The 25728-nt window shown below is 45.0% G+C and overlaps 1 protein-coding gene across 1 annotated transcript in view; it reads left to right on the top strand.

Moving 5' to 3' along the window:
- The first annotated feature begins 416 nt into the window (after positions 1-416).
- Positions 417-25728, top strand: part of LOC146176902 (kanadaptin-like) — a 34289-nt gene continuing 8977 nt past the window's right edge. Inside the window, exons 1-10 of the mRNA XM_084583011.1 lie at positions 417-1069; positions 4521-4725; positions 8193-8335; positions 11860-12025; positions 14180-14299; positions 17114-17174; positions 17862-18004; positions 20608-20768; positions 21814-21886; positions 22390-22579. Of these exons, the coding sequence (XP_084439137.1) occupies positions 629-1069; positions 4521-4725; positions 8193-8335; positions 11860-12025; positions 14180-14299; positions 17114-17174; positions 17862-18004; positions 20608-20768; positions 21814-21886; positions 22390-22579 (1703 nt within the window). The 5' untranslated portion in view covers positions 417-628. The remainder of the gene's footprint in view (positions 1070-4520; positions 4726-8192; positions 8336-11859; positions 12026-14179; positions 14300-17113; positions 17175-17861; positions 18005-20607; positions 20769-21813; positions 21887-22389; positions 22580-25728) is intronic.

Below are 25728 nucleotides of genomic sequence, written 5' to 3'. Positions count from 1 at the left end.
GGCAAAATGGCACAGCTACAGAGCCAGTAGCAGGCCAGTGCATTTTCTTTTCCTTCTTCCTACTGAAACATCAACAACAACGAACCCAGGGGCTCTGGGTACATTAGTACCACGACCTCCTTGGTACATCTTACTCAGACGCCACCTCAGGCGGCTCTGATATCGGGCAGGAAAAGTGGGAAAAGCAGGAAAAGCAGGAAACCGTGACAACATGGAGTTTTTTTCTTCTCCATGCGCACAGTCAGGCTCACTTCTCACGCTCTCATACTACGGTACGTTTCTCATTACAAAGAGCAATGTTACATTTGCCACATATAGGAATAAAAAATTGTCTAAATGCTTTTAACATCTTTTCCATGTCTTTTCTTCACTCACTGTGTTCAATATGTCTGATAATAGAGGATTCACACTGCACTCGACAGTCAACCCTGATGCAAAAAATGGCCGCTTCTAGTGGCGACTTTTCGACAATCGCAAGACGCTCAATTTAACATTTAATGTTTTGCTATGCACGCTGTTGTTACTAGCACGCAGCAGCGTTCTCTTCGCAATCAGAGCGTGAGTGTGAAGTTATTCACTGTGCGCAATCACTGGTACTAGCAAAGGAGCGCTATTCGCGTCGAGCATCATGGACTCCGAGGTGTCCGAGGTGTCAACAACCACGGCTGAGCAGCAGCATCAGGTATCAGAGGAGAACGCCAATGAGGTCGATGTCGACAGCAGTGCTGTTATGGCGTCCGACGGCAATGGAGCAGTCACCTCGTCTACGTCCAGTGACCCGGAACCAATGCAGACCGACGGCGGAAGGGATCGGGCCGCCTCTGATGCATCGGAGGTGTCTTCGTCGAAAGCGGACGTTTCCCGCGGCGCGTCATTCAAAATGCCGCTGATCGGGCCCAGGCCCGGAAAGCAGAAGGTGCTCAAGACGGGAATCACACCTTTGCCCCAGTGCATCGAACTCCCACATCCTTCGTCGTCAGGCGGCGGTAGCGGGGACTCGGAGTCGAGCGCTGCCGCGGAGTCCACAACTGCAGTGTTGAAGCCGACTCCTACTGACCTACCTTACAAGGCAACCACATATTTGTTGTGTTTCCTTGGACGTTTTCAGTACCGCATATCTCCACACTTAACAGCGCTTGAACAACGCGTCTCAACGCGCATTGGTGTTTTTTGTCGGCGCCTTTTTGAAGCGTTAGAAAACGGTCACAGTCCATGCAAATGTAGTACATGTACGAATGCACGATAAGATTTTGTTTCGAGCCCTAGGTCACTAGCAAGTGACACTAGCGTACTCATCAGGGCTCTATCCGCGCTCTCGACAGATGTGTGTAGCAGTGTAGAAGCTTACAGCCTTCCGCACAGCTTGACCAGACCACCGGCCAATGTGTTACGCTAGAGATACGCCAGTGTTCTTAAGGGTAGTGCATTATGTGGCTGTATTGAGCATCTGCTAGTTTCTGAAGACGGTGTAATGGGGGCTGTTTGATGTGGCATTTAATACATTCACCACTTGTGTAACTTAAGGATGCACATGGTGAATGTAGGTACAAGAGTACATTGAATCATACACAGTGAAACACGACTTGACAGTTTCTAGTTTAAGTGGCATTTTAGTGTCCTTGTTTCCACCTCCGCCATGTGTTCTAAAGTTATCAGTGTATATATAGAAACTCTGAGGCCAAACCGAATTTGTCCTAAATAGATCGATTACTATATTTAGCATCAAAGAAGCTACTTCCATCCAAACCAGCTTTTTTGTGTTAGAAAAAGCCAAGACATACAGCCAGGTTAGTATCGCCACTGCAGACTTTCTTAATCATCATTACACTGAGACAGCGTCAAGTATTTAGCTGAAAATCTCCGCGGCAAGACCACAATACCATCCGCTTAACAACCAGGCGCTGCGGAAAACAGAATGCTCAAGTGTTATTTCCAGCACTTCAGTATCCAATCCAGTGGCACAGAAATATCTTCTGTGTACAGCTCTAAATATCTCGGCAACAATACATCTTTTGTTGCTGAATGATTGTTGACACAGCTGTAGGAGTCCAAACATTTAAATTTTACTAAAACTAAAAATTGGATGGAGTTGTCCAAATTGTTAAAGGAATACATTAAATGTTAAAGGTAAAAAAATTTTTAGTTGTGTGTTTTGTTCACTGTAATTATGCGTAAGACATTACTATACACGGATAGCCACATGGTATTCGCATGCATGTGATAAATAATTTATAACTGAATTCTCCCACTTGTTTTGCTTTCAACAAGCCGAATGATGGCTAATGTCACAGATAATTTGACGTCACATGAGGCACACAAAAACTGAAGTATTGTTGCTGCTTTCTTCATTTTAATTCTCACCTACTTTTCTGCAAGCCTTCTCACTGGCTGAGATCACAAAAGAATTCATAAGCGGCAATTATATCAGTGTTTTGATGCCTCCCATGACCTCAGCTGTTGTTTGGGCAGTTGAAATCGAAAGTAAAACGTCATGTCAAAATAATTCAGTTGTAAATTTCCTAGCTAGTGTAAGTGAATTCCACTTCCTGACTTGGGTATACTGTTGTCTTGCACACTAGTAAAAAAAAAAAGGCATTCGTCTGGAATTACTGTGTTTCTACTCTCTACTCCTTTAAAGGGGTAGAGGCATTAAATTTTTCTTACTGTGTGTCTGGTTTAGAATTATGTGTAAGATATTAGTAAACATGCATCGCCGTGTGAAATTTTCATGCGCTCAGTAAATAACTTCTAATTGCATTTCTTTTGCCTCACGGTTTTGGTTTCAGGTTGCAGAACGAAGGTTTCAACATCACAGCCTTGTATGATATCATGTGGGGCCGACAAAACCTATGATATAATAGCTCTTCTACTCTGCACGTCATTGGAGAAAAGCTTAAAGTAAGTTGTCAGGCTGATTAGATTTCCTTTCGTCAGTGGCAGAAAACATTCAATTACAAAATTATTCACTGAGTGCATGGCAATTTCACGTGATGACACAAGTTTACTAATGTCTCAACGCATAATTCTGAACAGAAATGCACCTAGGAAAAATTTGATTTCTCTACCGCTTAAAGAAATAGTTTTGAAAAGCAGCGAGTGAGCAGCCAAGGTGGCCTTTATATGGAGGCAGTATCTTGCCTGCATTTTGAAACCCAGTATTTTTATTGAAACCGAGAGTTTATTAGTTCAGTTGGAGTAAAAACATATATGGTAGCAAACTTGGAGCCCTTAGCCTTCATTTTAGCCACTTAAATCTTCAATAGCGTCATTCGGGAGAAAGCTTCAAGGAATGTCGCTCCACTTCTAGAGGCACTAAGGGTATCTGCCTCTGATAATGTCATAAAATTCACTGAAGGCAACATAGCAAGAGCCAAAAGCTCTCGATGCCTTTTGGTTAATTGGTTAAATTGGCTGTCGAGTTTACTAATCAAGCAGCACATCAAGTCGCAAAACAAGCCCAGAAAATAAGAAGCGCGAAGAGTAGTTGGCTGGCGACTGTAGACTGTTGGCTTACGAAATAAATCAGTCAGCGAGTGTCAGCACACAGAAAAACTTTGCAGTGAGGTTACTTTTTGCATTAACCTCATTTATCTTGTGGCAAGGTTGTTGCTACAACAGCATTATTGTTCTTAAAGAAAGTTGAGACAAAATCAATTCTTTTCTTGTATTTCATATGGCAGTTGACGAATATACTGAATCAATATTAGGAATGTGAAATATAGTTTCGATTTTTTAGAGGAAACACCAGAAATGTTCTTCAGTCTTTCGAAGCATAAAAAAGGATATATATATATATATATATATATATATATATATATATATATATATATATATATATATATATATATATATATATATATATATATATAATGCTGTAATGTGTTAAATAGTTTGGATCCAATAGAAAGAGCAGAAATCACAAAAAAAACAACAACAATATAAATACATAGCGGCAACCCTTATTGGTAGTTGAGAAAACTGTACTGGTACATGCCCTTCAATACACGGAACGGAGACCATCAAATGCCGTACGGTTGGCTGAAATTTCTGTTGTAAGCTTGGGATGCGTTCACAGGGTGAGTGAAGGCAACACTAAAAAGTTCAATTCAACTATCTTTTACAATGGCATCCCATGGTTGGATGGTGATGGGTTAAAGTCAGCAAACAAAAACCAAAAATGCATTGGTTGATTTGTGTAGTTCACAACTTCTAGTTGGGTGCATTGTTTTTAATTTCAGAGAGTTTGGTTAACATTTGGTGGCATCAAAAGGGTTGAAGCAACTGTTAACGAAAAAAAAAGATTTGTAACTGTGAAGTTAACTAATATGTGACTGTTGATGTATTTTCTGGATTCTGGATGGATTGTGCTGTTCATAGGTGTTAAGAATGATTCATCAGCATTTTTGAACAGTATAACTCAGAGGGAATGGCTCTTCAATACTGTTATCATGTGAAAAAAGTGTTCTGTCAATTACCCTTTGGGAAACAATTATGCATATAACCTTTTCCGCTGTCTCCAGGAGCCTTCCTGGAGTGCTGTCCCAGACCGGGAGTACAGCTTTCAGGTGCTGAAGGGTGGCATCATTATGTCGAACATTCCCCTGAACAAGCCGTTCATGGTCATCGGTCGAAAGGAGGATTGCGACATTGTACTGGAGCATCCATCTATATCGCGCTACCATGCTGTCGTGCAGTTCAGAGCTGCGGAGGAGGCACGGGCCTCAGGTCTGTAGCTCATTCACTTGTACCGCGAATGTATGCAAAAAAGCGTAGCTGATTTTGATACATATGCACCAAAAGTTTATGCTACAAGGTTAAAAAGCTTAACAAAATGCAAGTCGTTCGACGCTGCCGAACAAGGACATTGAATGTTAGCTCATGAAACATCCTGAAACACTAGTGCTTCATTTGTCGGATGTATGCAGCTTGACGGTGGTGCCATCTCTTGGCACAATGTCGTGGTAATTTTAAAAATTTTTATCTTTCATTTTTTTTAATGATTTTTTATGATGTGATCACGTGTTGTATATGAGGTCGTATGGTAGGCACAGTGTATCAACGCTGAGGCAAACACCTGTTGTAACGGTAATGTCAAGGGTTGATCGTAGCATCATCCCAAGCTCGCTGAATTTGCGCAGTAGAGCTAACACTGTAAAAACACAAATCTGCTTTTGCTCTACAAAATATGTTTGTATGTGGATGAAAGGATGTTTGGCATGTTCCATAGACATTAAGGACCTTCACTATATTTGATTCCTCAGCATGAGTTGCTCATTTTCGTCGAGGAGAGCATCGATGCTTATGGGACGGTCGGCTTTCAGAATGCATCAGGCACATCTGCGGGGCCTCCTCATGCGGCTTGCTGTGTAGCTGAAATCAACTATTATGCAGTGGCAAGGAAACCTGGACCCACAAAAGAACGGGATTTGCATAGGGTCTTGCATCGCCCCAATTCTCAGCAACTTGTTTTTAGCCCAGAAAGGCAGAAGCTTGCTATCCCTTTTGGCAGGTTTCCCCGTTTTCAAAGTTTTGTTTTGTGGACAATTATATAGAGGACAGGACGGAAAAAGCAATGCCTGGAGCCACTGCAAGGGACTTATGAGGTCCCCTTGGAAGGTTCCTTTCGATTTTCAGAACTATGGCTCATGTTTTCCGAAGGCCACGTTTAATGCAAATATGAATCTCACAGCTGCAATCAGCTGCTTCGGTTCCGGTCAGCCCATTGCAAGCTGACTAAGAGAATGACCGGCAGCCTTTGGCGTGGGGAACACAGTCCATAAATCTTGCACTCATTCAGTGCAAGGAAGTTTCCACGACCAGTTGGGTCGTCTTCACACGGCAGGTTACCCTCTGGCCATAGCTACTTCTGTCGCAGAATGCCTCTTGAAAAATAAAAATCAAGATGAAAGTACCACCAACAGAGTTGAAGAAACGCAGTGAGGAAGGACAGTGGCCATTGTTTTTTATATGCACTATGTGTGACACAGACTCAAGAAATGACACTGTAGTGACGTGAATGTCGTCTTCTCGGCCCCTATGACGCAAGTATGCTGTGTGCATTTGTAAACGAGGGACGAGTGTCGGCAGTGTGACACAGCACACGAAAAGCTCTTCTTTGATTTTGTCGAGGACATGATCTACTTGATTGCATTTTCGTGTGGCTAGGTTTTTACATCGGCCAGACAGGAAGATGCCTGAATAAGGAACACGAGTACAGGACCTGCATGATAGGCTCTGCATCTTGGCAAATGCAAGCACAAAGATCAATATTCTGGCATCGAAAAACAGTGTGAATCGGACCTTGTCAGATCCACAAGGATGGATCATCTGTAATGTGTTACTCCACCAATAGCTGGCTGCCGGGTGGCCCCCTGGCAACTTGCACTCTGCATTCTTTGGCGCTGTAATAGTTGGCACCGTGTATGGAATTTTCTTGTTTATATGAAATTGTTAGCAGTCAGAGTAAGACATTGAAAATCCACAGCAATGTTAGACATGTGCCGCAAAGAAAGGTTCTCAAACCAGGTTCCGCGGATTGCTCTTCTGGGTGCGGTAGCTTCATGTGGATTTGGCTGAATGCGTAAACGAGATGGAGCTTTGGTCTTGTGACTGTAGTTTGCATTTTTGTTCTCAGTTTAAAGGGATGAGCACAATTTAAAAGTGGGCAATTAATAAAAAGCTGATTGGCTAACTAATGAATGCAAAAGAAAATTCTTACAAAAAAATTTGCTGTGGCTTAGCTAAGGTTATGCCTGGATATCTCGAAGTGAAAAGCCGCTCGTCTAGCCTTGCACTTTTCATATCTTCGCTGCTTTTTATCCAACTCCCAAGCTACCACTTCTGGATCAGTGTTTCTGCTCCATCCGACTGTTGCTTCTTCTTCTCCTTTCATGGCGCGTATCTGCGCCTGCTCTATGAGCAAGCGCGCCTTATATACACCCCCTCTTACAAATGCGCACTGCGCACGGCTGCAGCGAAAGGTCAAACGGTGGTGAGGAGGAGAAGTGGTGGCACACATGCGCAGTAGCGCGCGGCGGCGGCGTAAGGTCAAGCGACGGAGTCAGCGGCGACGGCGGTCACCTGAGCCATGCATGAAAGTCGCCCGGTTTTGTGCATGCACAGAAGTGGCAAGTCTGGGGCTCCGGCTCACGCGAAGCGCGGTGTTGATGAGCCTAGTGAAGCTTTTCGCTTCAAAACTAAAACAAAAAACCAGGCCGGGTCAAATGCATAAACAATATTGTCTGCGGCAGCAGCAGGGGGGGGGGTCTTCTTCACGTGGTGATGGCTATTGGGGTTCCGTGAGGCAAAAACGTTTGAGAACCTCTGTCCTAAACAATGAGTGTTATGTGTGTGCCGATTTTCTGGGATGAAACTTTCAGCTGCAGTCAGGGACTATATTCTGCTGCGTAAGGAAGAATACAGCATCTGTTTTGGCTGCAGCTATCACTCCATTGCCAAAAGAAGTCTCAGAATATAATTCTGCGGTTGTAGACGGGCATCGGCCTGTGAACTGCAGCATGGTATTTGTGATAATGTTTTTGCTTTTCCTTTGCCCAGTTATCTCCTTCTGGCCACCATTTATGGCATTCTTGCTTTATTTGCTTCATTTTTGGAAGCAATGAACACAGGTAATATTCGAGGCAGTCTGTCAACCAAAATATTGTAGCATCTATGGTTCATGATCAATTAATGGCAAAAACCTTACTCATTTCTACTGCTTAATCATCTGTGCAATTGCATAAGCTGTCTTTAAAGTAACTTTGACTGTCTTGTGGAGTGAAATGTTGTTTTGTGGCGTTTAACGTCCCAAAGCGACTCAGGCTATGAGAGAAGCCGTAGTGGAGGGCTCCGAAAATTTCGACCACCTGGGGTTCTTTTACTTGCACTGACATCGCACAGCACACGAGCGCCTTGCTTTTTGCCTCCATCGAAAAGCAGCCGCCGAGGCCGGAATTCGATCCCGCTTTCTTGGGAACAGTAGTCGAGCGCCGTAACCACTGTGCCACCCCGGTGGCCTGTGGAGTGAAATGTTTGGTTCAAAAGCTTCTACTGGTGAAAACTGCATACTGCTTTTGAGCCGTTTCGTTATGGCCCATATGCTTTGTGCATGGTCCACGGAACGCGATACTTTCTCAAACTTATTTTTTTTTTAATCAACCAGTGGTGAGACGTTTCTGTTTTATATTCCTTAGGTTTCTACCTGTTTGACCTGCAAAGCACTCACGGAACGTACGTGAACAAGCAGTCCGCACGGATCCGAGCACAGTCCTACCAGCGGCTCAAAGTGGGGCACATGGTCAAGTTTGGAGGCAGTTCACGCAACTTCATCCTGGAGGTGCGGTGCACTTTCTGACCTAGGTTGCTCTTTGACTGGTAGGCTGTGTTGATTGCGGGCGCAACAAAGAAAAGGTTCCATCTTTGTGCTCTCTAGATTGCGGCAAGTATTAAGGCGAAACCCTAGAATGGCTCATACTGTCGTCCGTTTGCAGAGGGTGTCACACCTTCAGCAGTGACCCAAAAAATGGCCATAAACATTTGCTAGCTATCAGTTACTAGACTAACCACAACACTTTTTCAACAATTACCATTAATTGGTTGTAACTAATTGTGCATCTATTAACAATATATAATTAGTATTGTTATGGTATTAACACTAATGAGCAAACATTGTTTGTGTCCTGATTAACACTATTTAATTATTACTAGTTAGCACTAAATGGGTGCTAATTAACTAGTAAATACTAGTTGTTTGCCAATTGACACTAATTAGCACCAAAATTGTACAGTAGCAATATATAGTATGACGTGTGGTCGTTTCTAGAGCTTCATAGACAAGCAGTAGAATTTTCGGCAAATCTGGCGTAGCACACTCGGAAACAGTTGTCGCATACCTTAGTCACAATCTAGCACTTTATTTCTTGGAACATCTTTCCAAAGCGGAGGAGGAGGGGTCTGACTGCTTGTGGTTTGGATGGGCTCTGGATGGGCACTTTGTAACTATGGGGTAGCAAAGGTGTGTTGGTAGCGAACGGATCTTAAGAATGTATGAACAAGTTGGCATGGTTCTTCTGTCCTCAAGAGATGGTTCGTTGGTTTCTGCATTCAGACTTATCACGTGCGACGTCCTGTATGCCCCGATCAAAAGACGCAAACCTAGGTTGTGGACTGGGTCTAGTCGTTTTAGGTATGAGGGCCTTGCAGACCCGTAAACTATGCAACCATGGTCTAAGCTCGATCGTACAACTGAACGATAAATCTGCAGAAGGCATGTCCTGTCGGATCCCCGGCGTTTACGTGACAGCTTTTTAAGTATATTCAAAGATAGGGAGGCTTTCTTTTTAAGAGTGTTTATGTGGGGGAGGAAAGTTAGCTTTCTGCCGAAAGTAATGCCTAGAAAATTATTTTCATGTTTTACTGGTAGAGCAATGTCTGAGATAAACTGTAGGGTCCGCTTGCATACCTCGTCTGAGTGAGAATAAAATGGCTACTGATTTCTGTGCGGAGAACCTGAAATCATTTCTATCGCCCATGTCGCTAGTTTATTTACTGTTAATTGAATATGTCTCTCACATGTTGATGCATTAGAGGATGTACACGCTATTTGTAGGTCATCAACATAAACTGAATGCATGATGGTCGTTGGGATTATTTCTACTATATGGAGTTCATTTTTACTATAATAAGTGTTGTACTCAAGGTGCACCCCTGAGGGACATCATTCTCCTGAGTGAAATGTTTTGACAGAGTAGCATTGATACGAATTTGGAATGAACGGTTGGACAAAAACTTTCGCACTGCCTAGCAGCATGCCAAGTAAAGGCTTTTGCCTCTCGACACTTTAGTCGCCAAAGTACCTCATAATTTTAATTTGCTTGAGGTTTGATGGTGCAGTATGTGATTAGCACACTTAGAATTAGGTTGCTTGTTTATATTCCGGGTCACTTGCGAGGATCGCGATGAAATATTATTTTCTTATATTGCATTTCACAGACTTTTTTGATAAGTATTAATGAACTTTCTGTAGAATGAGTGGGGTTGCCATGGATGTAGCTTGATGTAAACATGAATTACCATGGCCAGCTGATGGTGAATGTGGTTGTTTGTTTTTTACAGATGTGCTTATTGGGCATGAGATTGATACAGATGGAAACTTTGAGTCCAAAAGGCTATTTCTGCAGACTAGTTCTTGACACCTCTGTTTCAGGGCGCTGGTGGATTAGGCTGGTTCTTGAGCCCAGTTAGTCAGTTTGCACTCACCTTCCAGACCTAGGGGGAAAAAACAGATAAGGAAGTTGTTCTTGTAGTCTGTCACAGCCCGCTGTTGGGTGGATAAAGGAGAGCTTGGATGAGCTGCAAATGGCATGACTTAAGGCCAGTATACTGGAAAGGGCATTTGTTCTGGATGTTGTCTGCTCTGCGCAGTTGAAGTGCAGACTTCCACAGGCAGCCTGTTTATCATGTTTTTCTTTTTGCTTTTTGCTTACCTCCATGTAGGAAATCCCTTGATGTTAAGAAGTTTTTCTATTCATTACCACCCCCATGGGCATGCATACTTGTGAACTCGATGTAATGTGGGCATTATACATAGTAGTTGACCTTGATGCAATAAACTTTCTGCACTGGCTTTCTATTAACAATCTGGAAGTCTGCATTAACTGACATGTGAGGAACGTCTGTGGTCTTAGTGATGCCAGTACAGTAGACACAATGTGCCGACACACCAGTGACACATCTCGGTGGTGAATGCAGCAGTCTCTGTTGCTTTCATTTTTGGAGCATGATACCGACTGGTATTCCAATAGCTCATGTTCAGAAGCAGCACGCGATGAGCAGGGCCCGTACTCCGAGTTTGCATCATTTTCAAAAGTATCGTTTTTGCCGTCTTCACCCCCATCTGAGTGATGAAAACACCGGAACCGCTGTCACTTGAATTGGCATCGTGGTACATTCACCAATCAGATGACTTGAAGTCGGTGAGATAGCCACACTTCTGAAAACGACACAAGTTCGGAGTTTGGGCCCATTTTGTGCGCGTTGCCGTTGCTCAATGACTCGTGTGGCTCCGATGTTGATGGCATTGCACAACAAAAGCAGAGATGTGGAACACTGGTGGTGCAAGGTCTTCGAGGACGATGAAAGCTGGGAGGGAAAGAGGCGGCGCGCCGCTAGAAGCGAATGCATCCGGTTACCTCTTATTTCACACGCTTCCCACTGCATGTGTTGTGGCGGACACGGTCATGGCTGGTTCTCTAGCATGTTAACCAACATGATTGCGAGATGTCCGGTTGTGTTTTTTTACTTCAGTGTAGGTTTACTGTGAACTTTTGCTTGGCAATTTCACTTACATTATCTTCATCTTGGGTTCCCTTGTGCATTGCCCTTACAAGTCATCGCACCGTAACTGCATGTGACGGGTACTTGCACCTAAAGGAAAATTGGGGAGTTTTCTTGATTCGATTTAATCCAGGTTTGAACTGTAGCTTGTGAAAATGAGCAGAGCTGTGTGAGAGCATCGGATACCCTATCTTTGGCTGGGCAGTTCTACATCTGATGTATAGCCTGAAGTAAGAAATATCGTTGATGTGCACTCGGTTCGTGTGCCTCTGGTGGTGTTGTCCGGTGATTAGATTTTAAGAGAGAACACTGCCATGTTGGCACAGAGGCACAGTATAGTTCAATACACTGTGTCATCATTTCTTCCCCGTTAATTTGTTTCTGTTACTTCAAGCTTTGCATAGTGTGAACAAATTTTTCGCCCCCATTCAAATCGTTAGGAGTTTACTGCATTACACCGGGCCCTTTCACGGTGGACAATTTGGCTGTGTCACTTTGGGTCGTCATCTAATATTGTCTTTCTAGGGACCGGAAGATGACCAAGAAGATGAATCAGAGCTCACTGTCACAGAGATAAAAGAACTGCGCAGAAAGCAGGAAGAAGAGGCCAGGCAGCGGGAAGCAGAAGCAAAAGCAAAAGCTGAAGCTGACGAGGCCAAGGAAGACGACGCCGGCGTTGACTGGGGTTTGGGTATGTATGTTGACACCAAATTTTTGCAATGATTGCCTTCGTGGGGGTTCTCACGAGACTCGGGCTCTGCTCTGAGAACCGAGGCCACACCGCTAGCTCTGACCACAGCCATGGCCGTGAAGAACGACACACCGAGGCACATAGCCAGTGGGCCAAGTTGTTTATTGGGAGTGCCCAATTCTCATCCTCGGCATCATAGCAGCATCCGTGCGCTACGGCGTCATGGCCACGGCTATGAAGAACGACACATCGAGGAATACATAGCCAGCGGGCCAAGCTGTTTATTGGAAACGCCCAATGTTCTTCCTCGGTGTCATAGCATCCACGTGCTACTGCGTCATGGCGTCGTCTCTCTGGATGCAGATGCTGTCCGCCGAGATGAGAAGGGAGGGAGAAAGAGGGGCCGCCTGGCGTGCTATGCCAGTGCTCTCATCCCCCGCCCCCTCTGCCACAGCTCTGGGGGAAGGATGCCAGGAGGGGAACGATGAGGGCTCCTCGTGAAAGAGAGGGAGAGGGTGTTCGCCGCGTTGTGCAGGCGAGGAGAATGTTGAATTCCCACACCTTTAAGGGCACATTTTCTAATTCTGCCGTGTCAGTGGCGTTGGGATTAGCGCAACACGAAAGACATACGAGAAGGAGAAGGATGGACATAAGAGTGGCTGCCTCTGTATGCAGCACCATAAGCTAGCACATTTTCTGTTCACTGTGTGTAGCCGTATGGTGAGGTCTGAGCAAAAGCAGCTGTCACAGAATCTCATGTTGCACTATTTAGGGATAAGTGGACATCAGTCTTCTTCAATAGAGGAATCCTTAATATTTTCTTCGACAGCAGTGTCTCGTACAGAGGGCACACATTGGGCAATCTCTCTTTGTTTCAAAATGAATTGGCTCTTAGCTCACACCTTTTTTCTTGGAATTTCAAAAACTGTCATCTGCATAACCGGATTTAAAAGACCATCTTGTTGCTCTCCGAGGCATACTTGTTTAACCGCATCCCACCAAGTGGCACTAACACTTCTGTCAGCTGGCGGAACTCTCTTTTCTGTAGTGTGATTAGCAGCTGACGGCTGATCCCATTTCTAGTAGGCAAATTGGGTAGGTGCCAGAGCCAGATGCAGTTTTGAATAAAATTTTCTGCCATATTTGATGTGCGCATAAGATCAAGCACAGTAATGCCAAGGGCATCCGTAGAGGTTTGTCGAAACATTGCAAATCAGCATTGTTTTTATCTGGGTGCAGTGCTATTGAATTCTTCATAAGTAGATCTTGTTGTGGTCTTGGGTTCTAATGACAGGCACAATGCCCATAACATTTGCACCATGTTACTATGTTATGAACTATATCTGTTTTCTACATGCAGACCATACTCTTTGCAACTTTTTCGCTGTGTTTGCTGTACGATGTTAGCATGTACGCAGTTTGCAGTCGGTTAAATTTGGCTTCTGTGTTTGTAATAACAGTGTGGCCTTTTATCACTGCCTCTCATGCTCCTTACACCCTTGTGCTATCTGTGTTGCGGCTTTTGTTGCTCTGTGACTGATAAACATTATTGTGTTGCTACTGATAAGGTGCCAGGACTGACCCAGTCTCTGTGTATGAGAGGAGAGAGGTGAGCACGTTTGCTTGCATTGTGTGGCCGTAGCACATTGTGAACACCTTGCACGGGGACGTGTGATCGGTTGAGCACCTGACCCATATTGCGTAGCGCAGTGGTGCTTGCATTTGTGCCCTGCGATGTTATAGCTGTGCTGAGAAAGGTGACAAACAACTGTCATCTTTTGATAAAAGTCACCCCATGGGCCGGTTCTGCAGATTTCATTCGTTTAACATTGGCTTTTTCAGCTTGCCACTTCATTGTTTTTGTCCACTCGTAGCACTGAATTAGCTGCATTGGATGAAATTGCGACATAATTGACATTCAGCCACTAATAGCTTGCTATTCTGTACTGCCTACACATTTTGGGAACCATGTATCACCTCTCATTTTTTTTTCCTTGTGCTTGTATGTCATCGTAATTGTAGTAACAGTAATGGAGAACATCAGTAATTAATATGAGCTGCAAGGGTTATCGAGGATATACTATCTTAAAGCAGTGTTTGTTATGGAAAGTCATTCGTGATAAGCTCACCTGTGGCTGATGCTTGGCTTCCCAGGAGATGATGCGGAAGATGAAGATCCGTCCTCGGAGAACCCTTTTGCCTTGACAGGCGATAACGAAGACCTTTACATAGATGATCCCAAGAAGACCCTCAGAGGCTGGTTTGAACGTGAAGGTGAGATTACTCTTACCAGTGTTACTCTGTATAAGCAGGCATTTTTTTAATAAGAAGTGCTATCTGAAATTGAGAGCTCGACCCTTATGCGGAATTTAAGGTAGATTGGTTGAGCCATGGTAACATGCGCTTCATGCCTGGTGCCCGTCCCTGGCAGTATGCATAAGGCTCCATGTGTTAAAAGGAACATGCTAAACAAATTCATTTTCAGTTGCCTTTATAGACCCTTCTTTGAAGTTCCTCTCTTTTAATACTGCATTATGATTATGCAAAGCATTACCACTCTAAAATATTTATTATTGGCTTAATTAAATACCTGAAGTTACTATAGCGGTAAATGAGCTTATTGTAGTCTTTTTTTAAAACAGTGTTTGCGAAGCCCTTTCTGGGGTAAAATAAAAAAATTGGGAAAGGAACAATGCTGAAAAAAAGGTATTGGCTTTGTTGGTGTGAAATAAAAATAACTAAAGCCCATATGTCTTCCACAGGCAGTCAGTTTTATGGAGCTGTTCTTTCTTCTTCTTTTTTTTTTAATATGGCCATGTGGTAATAACAAATTCCAGACAGGCCGCACTCCTATCTTAGGGCCTCCCACATTTCACTGGCCGGCTTAAACTTGGTGGTCTCATTTGTCTGTGGAATGTTTGGGCACAGATTTGCTGATGTTATTGGACAGCGTTTTGGGGGGAAGCGTTCCAAGCACATTCTACGTACAGAGTCGGTCTCACGTGTCTAGAGCGCTCGCGGTTCATTCTGTGGAGAAAACGGAGCAAACTTCTAAAACGGCTACTGGCTTGATCACGTTTGCGCTCGAGGGAAGACAAATAGACCTGCGAACATCAGGGGCACAAGATCCGCTCCAAATGAAAGGAATCTTTGAAAATATATCACTACATTTGCTCGGCTGTGTATGCTGGACCCGGTACACGCCTTTAGAATCTCACGTTGCAGCTACATAGAGTGTCTGAGAGGTCGTGCCGCACCACACATAGTCGCTAGCGCCCATGTGTCACTCGATGACAGCATAGACTGCACGAAGTGAGAAGCAGCATGTGTGCATAGTGTATAATCTTTCACGTCACCATCCACACCCCTCCCTTGGTCCCTTCAGCGTGCACTGCAGTTAAGGACGATGAAGGAACAGTGCGAGGGACATGCAAGGGTGGCTACAGGATTAGGGAATCAAGTCAAGTGTAGGTCGTCCTCCAACTATCCTCCATGATAGTTATGCAGTGAAAGCCATGAAATGTTCTTTTGTATGTAGCGGCTTATGGAGCACTGAATGAAAGCAGCTAGGCAGGAGAAATACAACATTCAAGTGTCGGGGTTTTGTCTGTAGTTAACTTGTTATAAATTGGGAAGACGTTGTAGGGAGATATAAGGTTATCATCAGATAGCAAGAAGAAGAAATTTGCACTGCACGGGCCATAAAAGCTGTTTCAGATGACATTAGGGCTCTATATATGGGAAACATTGATAATAATAGTAATAATAATAGTTGGTTCACAAAAAAGGAAAGGTGCAATATCTGTCACAGTTGTTTCTGTAGACGCCTGAACTTCACCTTAAGGGAAGGGAGAAGGTGGGAGTGAAAGTAGAGAGTAGAGAAAGGGGAGCCATAGTGGAGGGCTGCGAAATAATTTCGACCACCTGGGGATCTTTAATGTGAGCTGACATCGTACTGCACACGGACGCCACTTTGTTTTGCCTCCATCAAAACACAACCGCCGGCAGTCGGGATCGGACAAAGGTACTCTGGCACGGTAGTCCGGTGTCTTACCACTGCACCACCCCGACAGGGTGGGAAACAATGTTCAATTAATCGTAACATCAGAACGAACATGCTTAGTCATTGTAAGGGTGGCTGCATTTTTTCATGGTTATTTTAGAAAACATTTGTGAATTGTCCATTGGAACTTTCGTCTTTGGAACGATGTTTCACAGTGCGGCGTTTAAAGTGCTAATTCCTGCGAAAATCAGTACCACTGTGAAAAATTGTGTGCCGTTTACTTGGCGCGCTTGCACATAGCCTGATAAGTGGTCCGTAACTTGAGAGAAAGCAGTTAGCAACCTCTGGAACATGCTTCACGCTGGGATCAAAACGTACAAAAACTATTGGCGGTTAAATTTACCGCCTTTTAGCCCCGCCGTGGTGGCGCAGTGGTCAGGGCACGACTTCTGGGCCCAAGGATTAGGGATCAAATCCAGGCTGTGCCGGCCCCTTTTTGATGGAGACGAAAAGCAAGGCAGCCGTGCACTTAATGATTTCAGTACACAATAAAGAACCCCCAGGTGATTGAAATTTTCACAGCCCTTCACAACGACGTCCCTCATAGCCTGAGTCACTTTGGGACGTTAAACCCCACAAACTAGCCAACCAATTAGCCTTCTTTTGAGCTGTCTGCTCACTAGTACTGACGCAGAAGCCAGAATGGAGCCCCACATTATCGCTGCAGATGATTGTCGAGAGGGTGAGGGGGCATTGTACTTGTTGACTTGCACTTGGAGGCAACTTTTCTTTTGAGTCAGTTAGGGCTCCAGATTTAGGGTTGACTAACGTTAGAATCTACCTGTACGTACCAGTTGCGCAGTACATTATCATTATGAGGAATCGGCTCCTTACCTTAACTCTTGCTTGAGAGTTGAACTTAGTCGACCTTGTCTGCCGGAGCGACGGAATATTTGCTGAAAAGCGAGGAGCACGACCCATGCTCATGGCTTGGTGTTTCCAGACATGCCTCTCTCTTTCTATAGTGCCTGTGCTGAAGGTCTCTGTGCAAAAGATGGTGACCCATCTTGTGTTTCATTTTGCAGGCTACGAGCTGGAGTACAATGTGGAGGAGAAAGGCTACAGTCACTTTGTCTGCACCGTCGAGTGAGTATGCACGAACGCTGGCTCAGCCTAATGAGAGGATGGAGTAGATTGGGCTCAACCTTCGGTTAATGCATGCACTTGGCTGCGCGGTCGCTTGTGCTTCTATTTCGAAGAAGAGGACTTCTGTGCTTTTATGCGGTTGTTTTAAATCGGCTTTCGCTTGAAGGCCAGGAGGTACTGTCTTACTGTTCTAGCATGAAGACATGCACTTGCTGCTTACTGCACCTAAAATTGAAACCTCTGGCAAGTGGCATCACTTGTATTGTATTCTAGTAACTGCATACATGTTCATGTTGGAATCAGCAGGCTGTCATGCGGTTAATTAAAGGTTTCGTACATACAAGCTTAGCATGCGCACAGACACAGCCAATACTAATAGTCAGCAGTTCTAAGTTTGCAAAAAGCTTAGCATGCGCACAGACACAGCCAATACTAATAGTCAGCAGTTCTAAGTTTGCAAAAGTACAAACTGTTTCTAATTTGACAGCAGATTCCATGCTGGAAGCCCTACTTTGAAAGTGAACGCTGTGTCCCTTGCCTTTTTGCATCTTCCGCTACAAAAGCCCAAGGTTGAGGCTAATTGCGGGTGAAGGGTGGACGGTTATGTGTCCTGTCTGGTTGCCAGAGTTGCCGGTCTCTGGTGTTTCGCCAGCGAGCACGCTATTTTGCGGCCGTGTATCTCTGCAGACTTCCCATTGACACGGCAAGCGGGGATCCGGTCATAGCCGAGGCCTCAGTGAAAGGCAAGAAGAAAGAGGCGGTGGTTGCCTGTGCACTCGAGGCATGCAGGATCCTTGACCGGCATGGAGAGCTCCGCAAGGCCTGCCACGGTGAGTCTCTTGACCAGCATTGCTTCACGAGCATAGGGGCAATCAAGCAGGGATACATGGTATTCACACTGATATCAATCATGCACTATTTGGGAGGACCATGAAGCTACCTGGATAGCCTGGCACTGTACAGTAGAAGTGGCTGTACTTTGTAAACTAGATGGTGGACAACAGACCTGTTTTAGTTTTTCGGATCTTTTAAAAAAAAAAGGTGTTTGGGGGCATACAAGTATTATTAGTGCTTTTGTATGACCATGAATGCTCTTGTATAGTAGCATTTTCTTTTCTCTGTGGAAATTCAACAGTCAGATTGGTTTCTTAGTTTAGGCTCCATTTTAAAAAAAAAATTTTTCAGTGCATTTCTTGCCTGCTTCATTCATAACGTGGTCTGAAATGCGTGTCATATAGGCATGCGTAAGCTGAAAATGTTACAGGTTGACATAGCCGCTTGCTCCAAAATTCGCATGCCACGAAAGGCAAATTGAACACAGTGGTGTCCCTGTTTGGCAACATTTTTTTCCTTTCCAGTCTTTTTTTTTTCTTTAATATTTTTTGCTCTTGGGGCATAGTCATGCAGTACATGCATTCAGATGAGATTACTAGAACGATCACCCTATAGAAATGATGTTCTTACTTCTGAAGATGGCGTAACTTCTGCCGTAACAAGCATTTCACTCAATTTTATACTGAACAGATACCATTCCATCCATCACTTCTCCTAGGAGAGAATGCAATTGTAGTCACTTCATGTGTTTTTAGTTTCTTAGAAGAAACATCTTTCCTGAACAACCTATGATATCTTAACACGTCATTCCTTCTAAAAAAACAAAAAAAAAAACAAACCATAATATACCTTGTGCTTGGCGCATGATAGCCTGCGTTGCTTCTACGCCATAAAACACAACACAATACAATACAATTATTAGGGACACCTCCCTTGTTTTACATTAATGCTATAAGCTCAGCCTTTCATTTCGTTTTGAGTTTTTAGAGGGATGCTGAAGACAGATTGAACTTGGCCTGTACCGCACTCCTGTGACAAAGATACCATATTTGCTCAAGACTGAGCTTTCAGAAGCTGTGAAAGGGGCCAAAAAGTCAAAATACAGTAGTCAGGCGTCTTACCACTGCACCACTGCGGCGGTAGCCCCGTCGTAGTGGCACAGTGATAAGACGCCCGACTATTGTGCCGGAGTACACTGGTTTTGATCCCAACTGTCGCCGGCTGCATTTCGATGGAGGCAAAGTGATGAGGCGTCAGTGTGCGATGTCAGCGCACGTTAAAGATCCCCAGGTGGTCGAAATTACTGCGTAGCCCTCCACTACCCTGCTCCTTTTTCTCTCTTTGTACTTTCACACTCCTCCCTTCCATTACAGCATGGTTCAGGTGTCCACAGAAACAAGTGTGACAGATACTGCACCTTTCCTTTCCTGTGAACCAATTATTATTATTATTATTATTATTATTATTATTGTTATTATTATTATTGTTAGGTGTTGCCACCACTGGCCAGTTTTTGAGGTGAACTGCATGGGCCAACCCAGTGTTTCGATGCAGATCTTTGAGCCTAGGCTATGCTGACATTCACTTCCAAATAGTGGTCACAGAGCTGCTTTCAATTTAGGCTTGAGTTTGAATCGAGTGGTGGGAAAATTCTTAAAGGCGATTCTCTTAAGAACAGGTGCCCATTTCGCTGCTGTACCAATGTCAGGCTACCGAGAAAAAGCCACAGAATCGATTTACTAAGAACAATAAATGCCTGGTACGGCCCTTAGGGCTACCTTTAAGAGCAGCACTAATGTGGCCAATACCAGCAGCGAAGAGCAGTGTAACTCTTCAGTGTGTACCTGTGCTTACGGTGGCACAGAGCTCTGCGCAGTTGCATACATCAGAGCTCTTCAATACTACCAGTTGTGAAACTTCCCGTAGGGCCCATGTATAAAAAAAGAGCAGTTTCGAATGGTCGAAATTCGGGTATAATACGAATAATGGCGGCACCTGCGGCCATTAAAGGGAACTGCGTCTAAGTTGCAAACTTTCGAATTGTTGATAAATTCACAACCACCATGTAAATAAAATTATAGTTGAAGACTCGCAGTAGCGAAAATTCTTAAAGGTAAGAGCCATAGTGCGAATTAAGATGGAAATCAAGAAAGAAAAAAAGTGATTTCCAAAAGGCAGTGACAGTGGCAGAAAGCTTCTGTTAAGCGCTTTTAGATGGCGCCACTACAATTCATAGGCACCCGAAAAATGCATACCAAAACTAGTCTCTTTTTGAAGCGGAGTTTTCCAACTGGTATGATCCAAAAGCTGTGGCATACATGATCCTTCATAAAGCTGTGCCTTTGTGCATGCTTTGTGGACCAAAATGACCGTTTTGACTGTGTAAAATGCAAACGTCTGTGCTTTTTATGTCATAACAGACAACGGCTTAGATTGTTTTTTTTTTTCTTTTTTGCATTAAAGCAGAAATGCTTTAACTGCCACCAGGTGGTCGCAGTTATCGGGAGCTACATGCTACGGCTTCCCTCATAGCCCGAGCTGCTCAGGGACATTAAACCCCATTAACTGAACCAAATCTTTTGCTCGTTTTGTTGCACAGAGGGCCGAAAGCGTAAGGAGAAGAACTGGGAGGAAAATGACTACTATGACAGTGATGAGGACACCTTTCTCGACCGAACGGGCACCATTGAGAAGAAACGCGAGATGCGGAAAAAGATGGCACGCAAGGAGACCCCTGAGGTCGACACATACGACACGCTGGTGAGGCGATGATTGGCTGTCAGCATTGTGTTCAATGAGGTGGTAGCTACATGATACTAACCAGAAGTAGTCAGCAGTCTGCACTGCATGGTGTAGGAGTGTGAAGATAGACATTCTAATATTGAAGCGATAGCTTCACTACATGAGGTAAAGCCAAGGTCATCGTGTGCTTCCGGTGACCTTCAAACAGCTTTAAGGTCAAGTTGCAACTTTAGCCACACCCACTTTGGGTAGCCTATGTTCCCACCAAAGGTCAAGGTCAAAGTCAAGGTAAATGTCAAAGGTCAGCTGATATGGGAAGTAGCTTAACGCGTAAGCAGTTGCGGGGCAAGACACATAATCGCTGATGTCAATCTCAAGTATACATAGAGGCGCACCGTGCACCAGAGTATGCTTATAGCCATAACTAAAGAAAACCTTCTGCTGAATAAAGAGCTTTACCATGTGTAACTATGCTTCAGCTATCGCTTCACACTAGCTTTAACTGAAGCTAAACTGCAGCCACTTGTTTGCCAAATGTTGGAAAATGAAAAGTGGCAGATTTGGCAGTCACAGGCAGCAACTGTGGTTTGGACAGCTTGCAAATTTTTGGGTTTAACAAATAAATTTCAGTTCCCCTAGGAACATCCATAAATCCTAATTTCTTCTCAACCTTGCAAAGTTCTTGGTTTAAGTAGAGGATAGTTTTCTGCACCTGGTGTTCGATGTGACGTGCTCTTGAGCTTGGGTGAAAAGTTTCTCAGCGGGGAACTACATGAAAGAGAAAGTGTAATAGTACTGACAGCTTTATTTAAACGAGCTAGTTTTTGCAACATAAAACTTGGTCATTATACTGAGGATGTATACATTGGTACAAATGTGTCTACGTGCCCGAACTACACCTTGTTCGCCTAATTCAAAAAAGTTCCTGTGGGCACATCTGTTCCTTTGCACCGTCTCCTTTCAGCCTGCTTTTCCTGCTTTAGCGTATGCGTAGTGTTTCTTTCCTTCCATGCATAGAAACACCATGGTTGCTCAATGCTGATGTGTTCATGTTGTTGCCCAGTTGGAGAAGTTGCGGATTCTCGAGGAACAGATTGGACAGCTTCAGACCAAGCTGGAGGAGAGCAAGAAGGCTTGTTAGTATTTACTTTATTGTAATGCCATTGTGTTTTTTTTTTTTTCCAGCTGTTACTTCAGCTTAAAACTTAGCTGTTCACAGTTCTTACAGTTCCTGTGACGTGGCTTTCAGCACCGGTGTCGGTGATCTGGTTGCATGTTAGGAGCACTGGGGAAGTGTGTTTGCCGTGCATAGCATGACTCAGGGCCACCTTGTGAAGGGCTTCCATCAGCTACATATGGGATGAAATGCATGAGCCTGAATGGCATCTAAGTTTCAACCATCTCTTGGCATTGGGATGCTGAAGCCTAGGATACGGGGTTGACTTATACTATTGAACTGTGGGATTGAACTATGGGATTGAACTATGAATTTGAACTACGGAATATACCTAGAGCAGCATTTCTGTGGATAGGGTTTAACAGATGCCGATAAAGGACAGTGTAAATTTTAAAAGAATTCCTGCGTGACTAGCTTTTTTTTTTTTTCACAATCTTCTGGGCCGTGCTGGCTGTGTTGCAGCTGAGCGGGCAGAGGGCCTGATGGATGACTCCCTGGAGGCGTTCATGAGCGCACTCAGGTCTCGCTCATTCGAGGACAAGACGCAGCGGTCCCGGTGGCGCCAGGAGCTGGCCGGGCTGCTGCAGGAGAGGCTCCGGCTCACGCGCGTTGCCAACATCGCCAAGCCGGCTCACCTGCCACCACTCACCAAGTGAGTGGTGACTACCTTTGCAAGTGGCCCCCTCACGCATTCTCAGATGGCCAGCACAGCCACCCTTTGCAGTGCCTCACTGACGTTCTATATTTGGCTGGTGATCTCGGTGTCATGGGACCTCCTGGCTATGAAGGTGTAGTTTCAATAGGGTTGACATGCAAGGGACATACACTTGTGCTATTCTGCACGCATGGGTGGCACTATGCCAGGCGCTGGAAAGGGAGGGGAACCCGTCTCCGCTTGTTTGAGCACTGCCGCTAAATTTCACGCCGAGAAAAGTGGTTGTGGCGGTGCGGTGGACTTTCCAGGGAGTGGTGGTACTTGAGAAGCACTACACAAGTATGGAGCCAAGGGATCCATGATAATGCCAACAACATGATATTGCAATGAGATGGGGCTGAATCATCTTGCACAGTGATGCTTTTCATTCAGCGGTGCGCCAATGACACTTGTAGGAAAACATTACAAGGGACTTTCGTGACTAATGACTAAAGTATTGAAAGGCGAAAGCTTGAGAAGCCTCATCTTGTCTAGCGTTCCTGCCATCTGCAGTCCCACACTTGAACGTGCGCCAAGGAACGCCACGCGACAGGAGAGATGGCGTACCGTCCAAACGCACACTTGTCGAAGAAAGTGCAACAGGTATTGCGCCTTTTCTCCAGAAGCCTCATCTTTCCTAGCGTTCCTGCCATCTGCAATCCCACACTTGAACGCGCACCAAGGACCAGCCATTAAACGCTTTTGCCTTAAAATTAGAGGGTTCCTAGCCTATAATTTGCTTCCCATTGTTAGCCTCTTGTCGGCATTTGTTGCAGTGCTACATATAATTATACAGTAGAATCTCGGTGATACGAACTAGGCTGATACGAAATTCGGTGTGATACGAATTCACAAAATTCCCCGGCCGAATTGCATTGCGTTCAGTGGGCAAAAAATCGGATGTTCCGAACACTCTTCTTTTCGCTGCGGGTGATACGAACTTCGGTATCACGACCGGTTGAGGCCCACGCACACACGCACAGCGAGAAAAGCGTGCGCAGCACTGATAGCACGGATCACGCACACGCGCGCGAAAGAAAAAAAAAAAAATTACAGCGGGAAAAAAACGGCTTGGCAACCCATGGCAGCAGCGAAGTTGGCGAAGGAAGGCGGCGATATCTTTCCCCCCCTCCCGCTCTCTCTCTTTCTCTCCCCTTCACCCGCATTTTGTTTTCTTTATTTTTTAGTTGTGCGCACGGCCTTGCGGCCCTCTCCACATTTCTCCGCCGCCCCGCAGGCCACGCTCTTCCGCTTTCTGGAGTCTCCGCTGCAGCGGCAACACGTTGCTACACGTTGCTTCGTTTTCTCGTTTGTTGAGGCTGACACCGCGTTGATAGCGCGCCGTTTTGTGATCATCTCGGCAACGCGAAAAGGTACATCATACTTCAATGTCACGGAAGAGAAAGGCGCTGACCTTTAAAGACAAATTGGAAATTTTAAATAAGGTGGACAAAGAGCCCAAGAAAAGGCGCACTGACATGGCCAAGGAGCTAGGCCTGCCGCTGTCAACGTTGTCAACGATCGTTGATCAGCGCGACCAAATTATGCAGAATGTGCAGCACTTCGCGATGAATTCTAAAGAAGCCAAAACTGCCCACCATGTGAGGTTGGAAGAGGTTCTTCTAACGTGGTTCAGAGAGGTCACGGCGGCCGGCGTCAACATCGACGGAAAAGTTCTTCGTGAGAAGGCAGCGGACATCGCACTCACACTTGGAATTGGTGACTTTCAGGCCTCCGGTGGATGGATTCACCGGTTCAAGGTGCATCATAATCTTTCCTACAAGATCGTTTGTGGCGAAGGAAAAAAAGTCGACGCCTCCGCCGTGGAAGACTGGGTGACAACCACACTGCCGTCTTACATAGCGGGATATGAGGCATGTGATGTTTTTAATGTAGATGAAGCAGGGCTGTTTTACAATATCCAGCCCGGAAAAAGTTTGTGCTTTAAAGGCGATGCCTGCCGGGGCGGACAAAAGAGCAAACAACGTATCACAGTTTTGTTTTGTTGCAACGCCGACGGATCGGAAAAGATGCCGCTGACAGTCATTGGCAAATATCAAAAGCCCCGATGCTTTAAGGCAGCCGGTCGATTGCCCTGCGTCTACAAGGCGAACAAAAAAGCATGGATGACGTCTTCTTTGTTTATGGAATTCGTCACGTACCTCGACCGCAAGATGTCTTGCCACAACAGAAAAATAGTTTTTGCTGCTGGACCAGTGCACCGCCCATCCAAAACAAATGACACTGCAGAGTGTTAAGGCGGTGTTCCTGCCCCCGAACGCAACAAGTCATTTGCAACCACTGGATGCTGGGATTATAAGGAATGTTAAGCACCATTTCAAAGCTTTGTTGGTGCGCCGCCTCCTCGCGAAGATTGAAAGGAAGGACGCGAATCTCCAGATCACTCTTCTGGACGCTGTGCATTTTCTTGCAATTGCCTGGGATCGCGTCGTTCCTACGACCATCGCCAATTGTTTCGCGAAGTGTGGGGTTTTCAAATCCGCTGTGGCTACTGCCTCGCAACTGCCAGACCCGATTCCCATCGATGTCTGGAATCAACTTGACGTCAACTGTTGCGTCGACGATTTCGTCTCCGTGGACGACGACCTCGCCACCTGTGGTCTCCGCACGGTTGAAGATATTGCGGAGGAAGCGTCATCACAGCCTGGCATTCCATGCAGTGACAAAGATGACGACGACCAAAGCATTGATGACCCACCGCCGACGGCAGCAGAAACGATGCACGCCATCGATGTTCTGCGGCGCGCCGTGACCTCCGAGTCTGTGCGGGAGAAGACAGCGGCCCAATTTTTCAGTTTTCAAAACTCTGTTATCAGATCTCGCGGAAAAGAAGGTGCAGAAGGATAGACGCGATTTCTTTCAACGAAAATAAATATTTCGTACCTGTTGGAAGGCTTGAAAACGGATTTTGCTCCTTTTTTGGTGATACGAAATTTCGGGTGATACGAAAATTTTCGTATCCCTTTGAATTTCGTATCACCGAGATTCTACTGTAATTGGTTTACAGGAATGGGACACACTTTGTCCACGACAGCATGAGCCATTAAAGGCTCACGCCTTAAAAAAATGTTTCTAGTAGCAACACA

The sequence above is a fragment of the Amblyomma maculatum genome, chromosome 10 (genome assembly GCF_055883805.1).
Source record: "Amblyomma maculatum isolate TAMU_Amacu chromosome 10, ASM5588380v1, whole genome shotgun sequence".
Classification (NCBI taxonomy): Eukaryota; Metazoa; Arthropoda; class Arachnida; order Ixodida; family Ixodidae; genus Amblyomma; species Amblyomma maculatum.
This window is presented reverse-complemented; position numbering and strand designations above follow the sequence as displayed.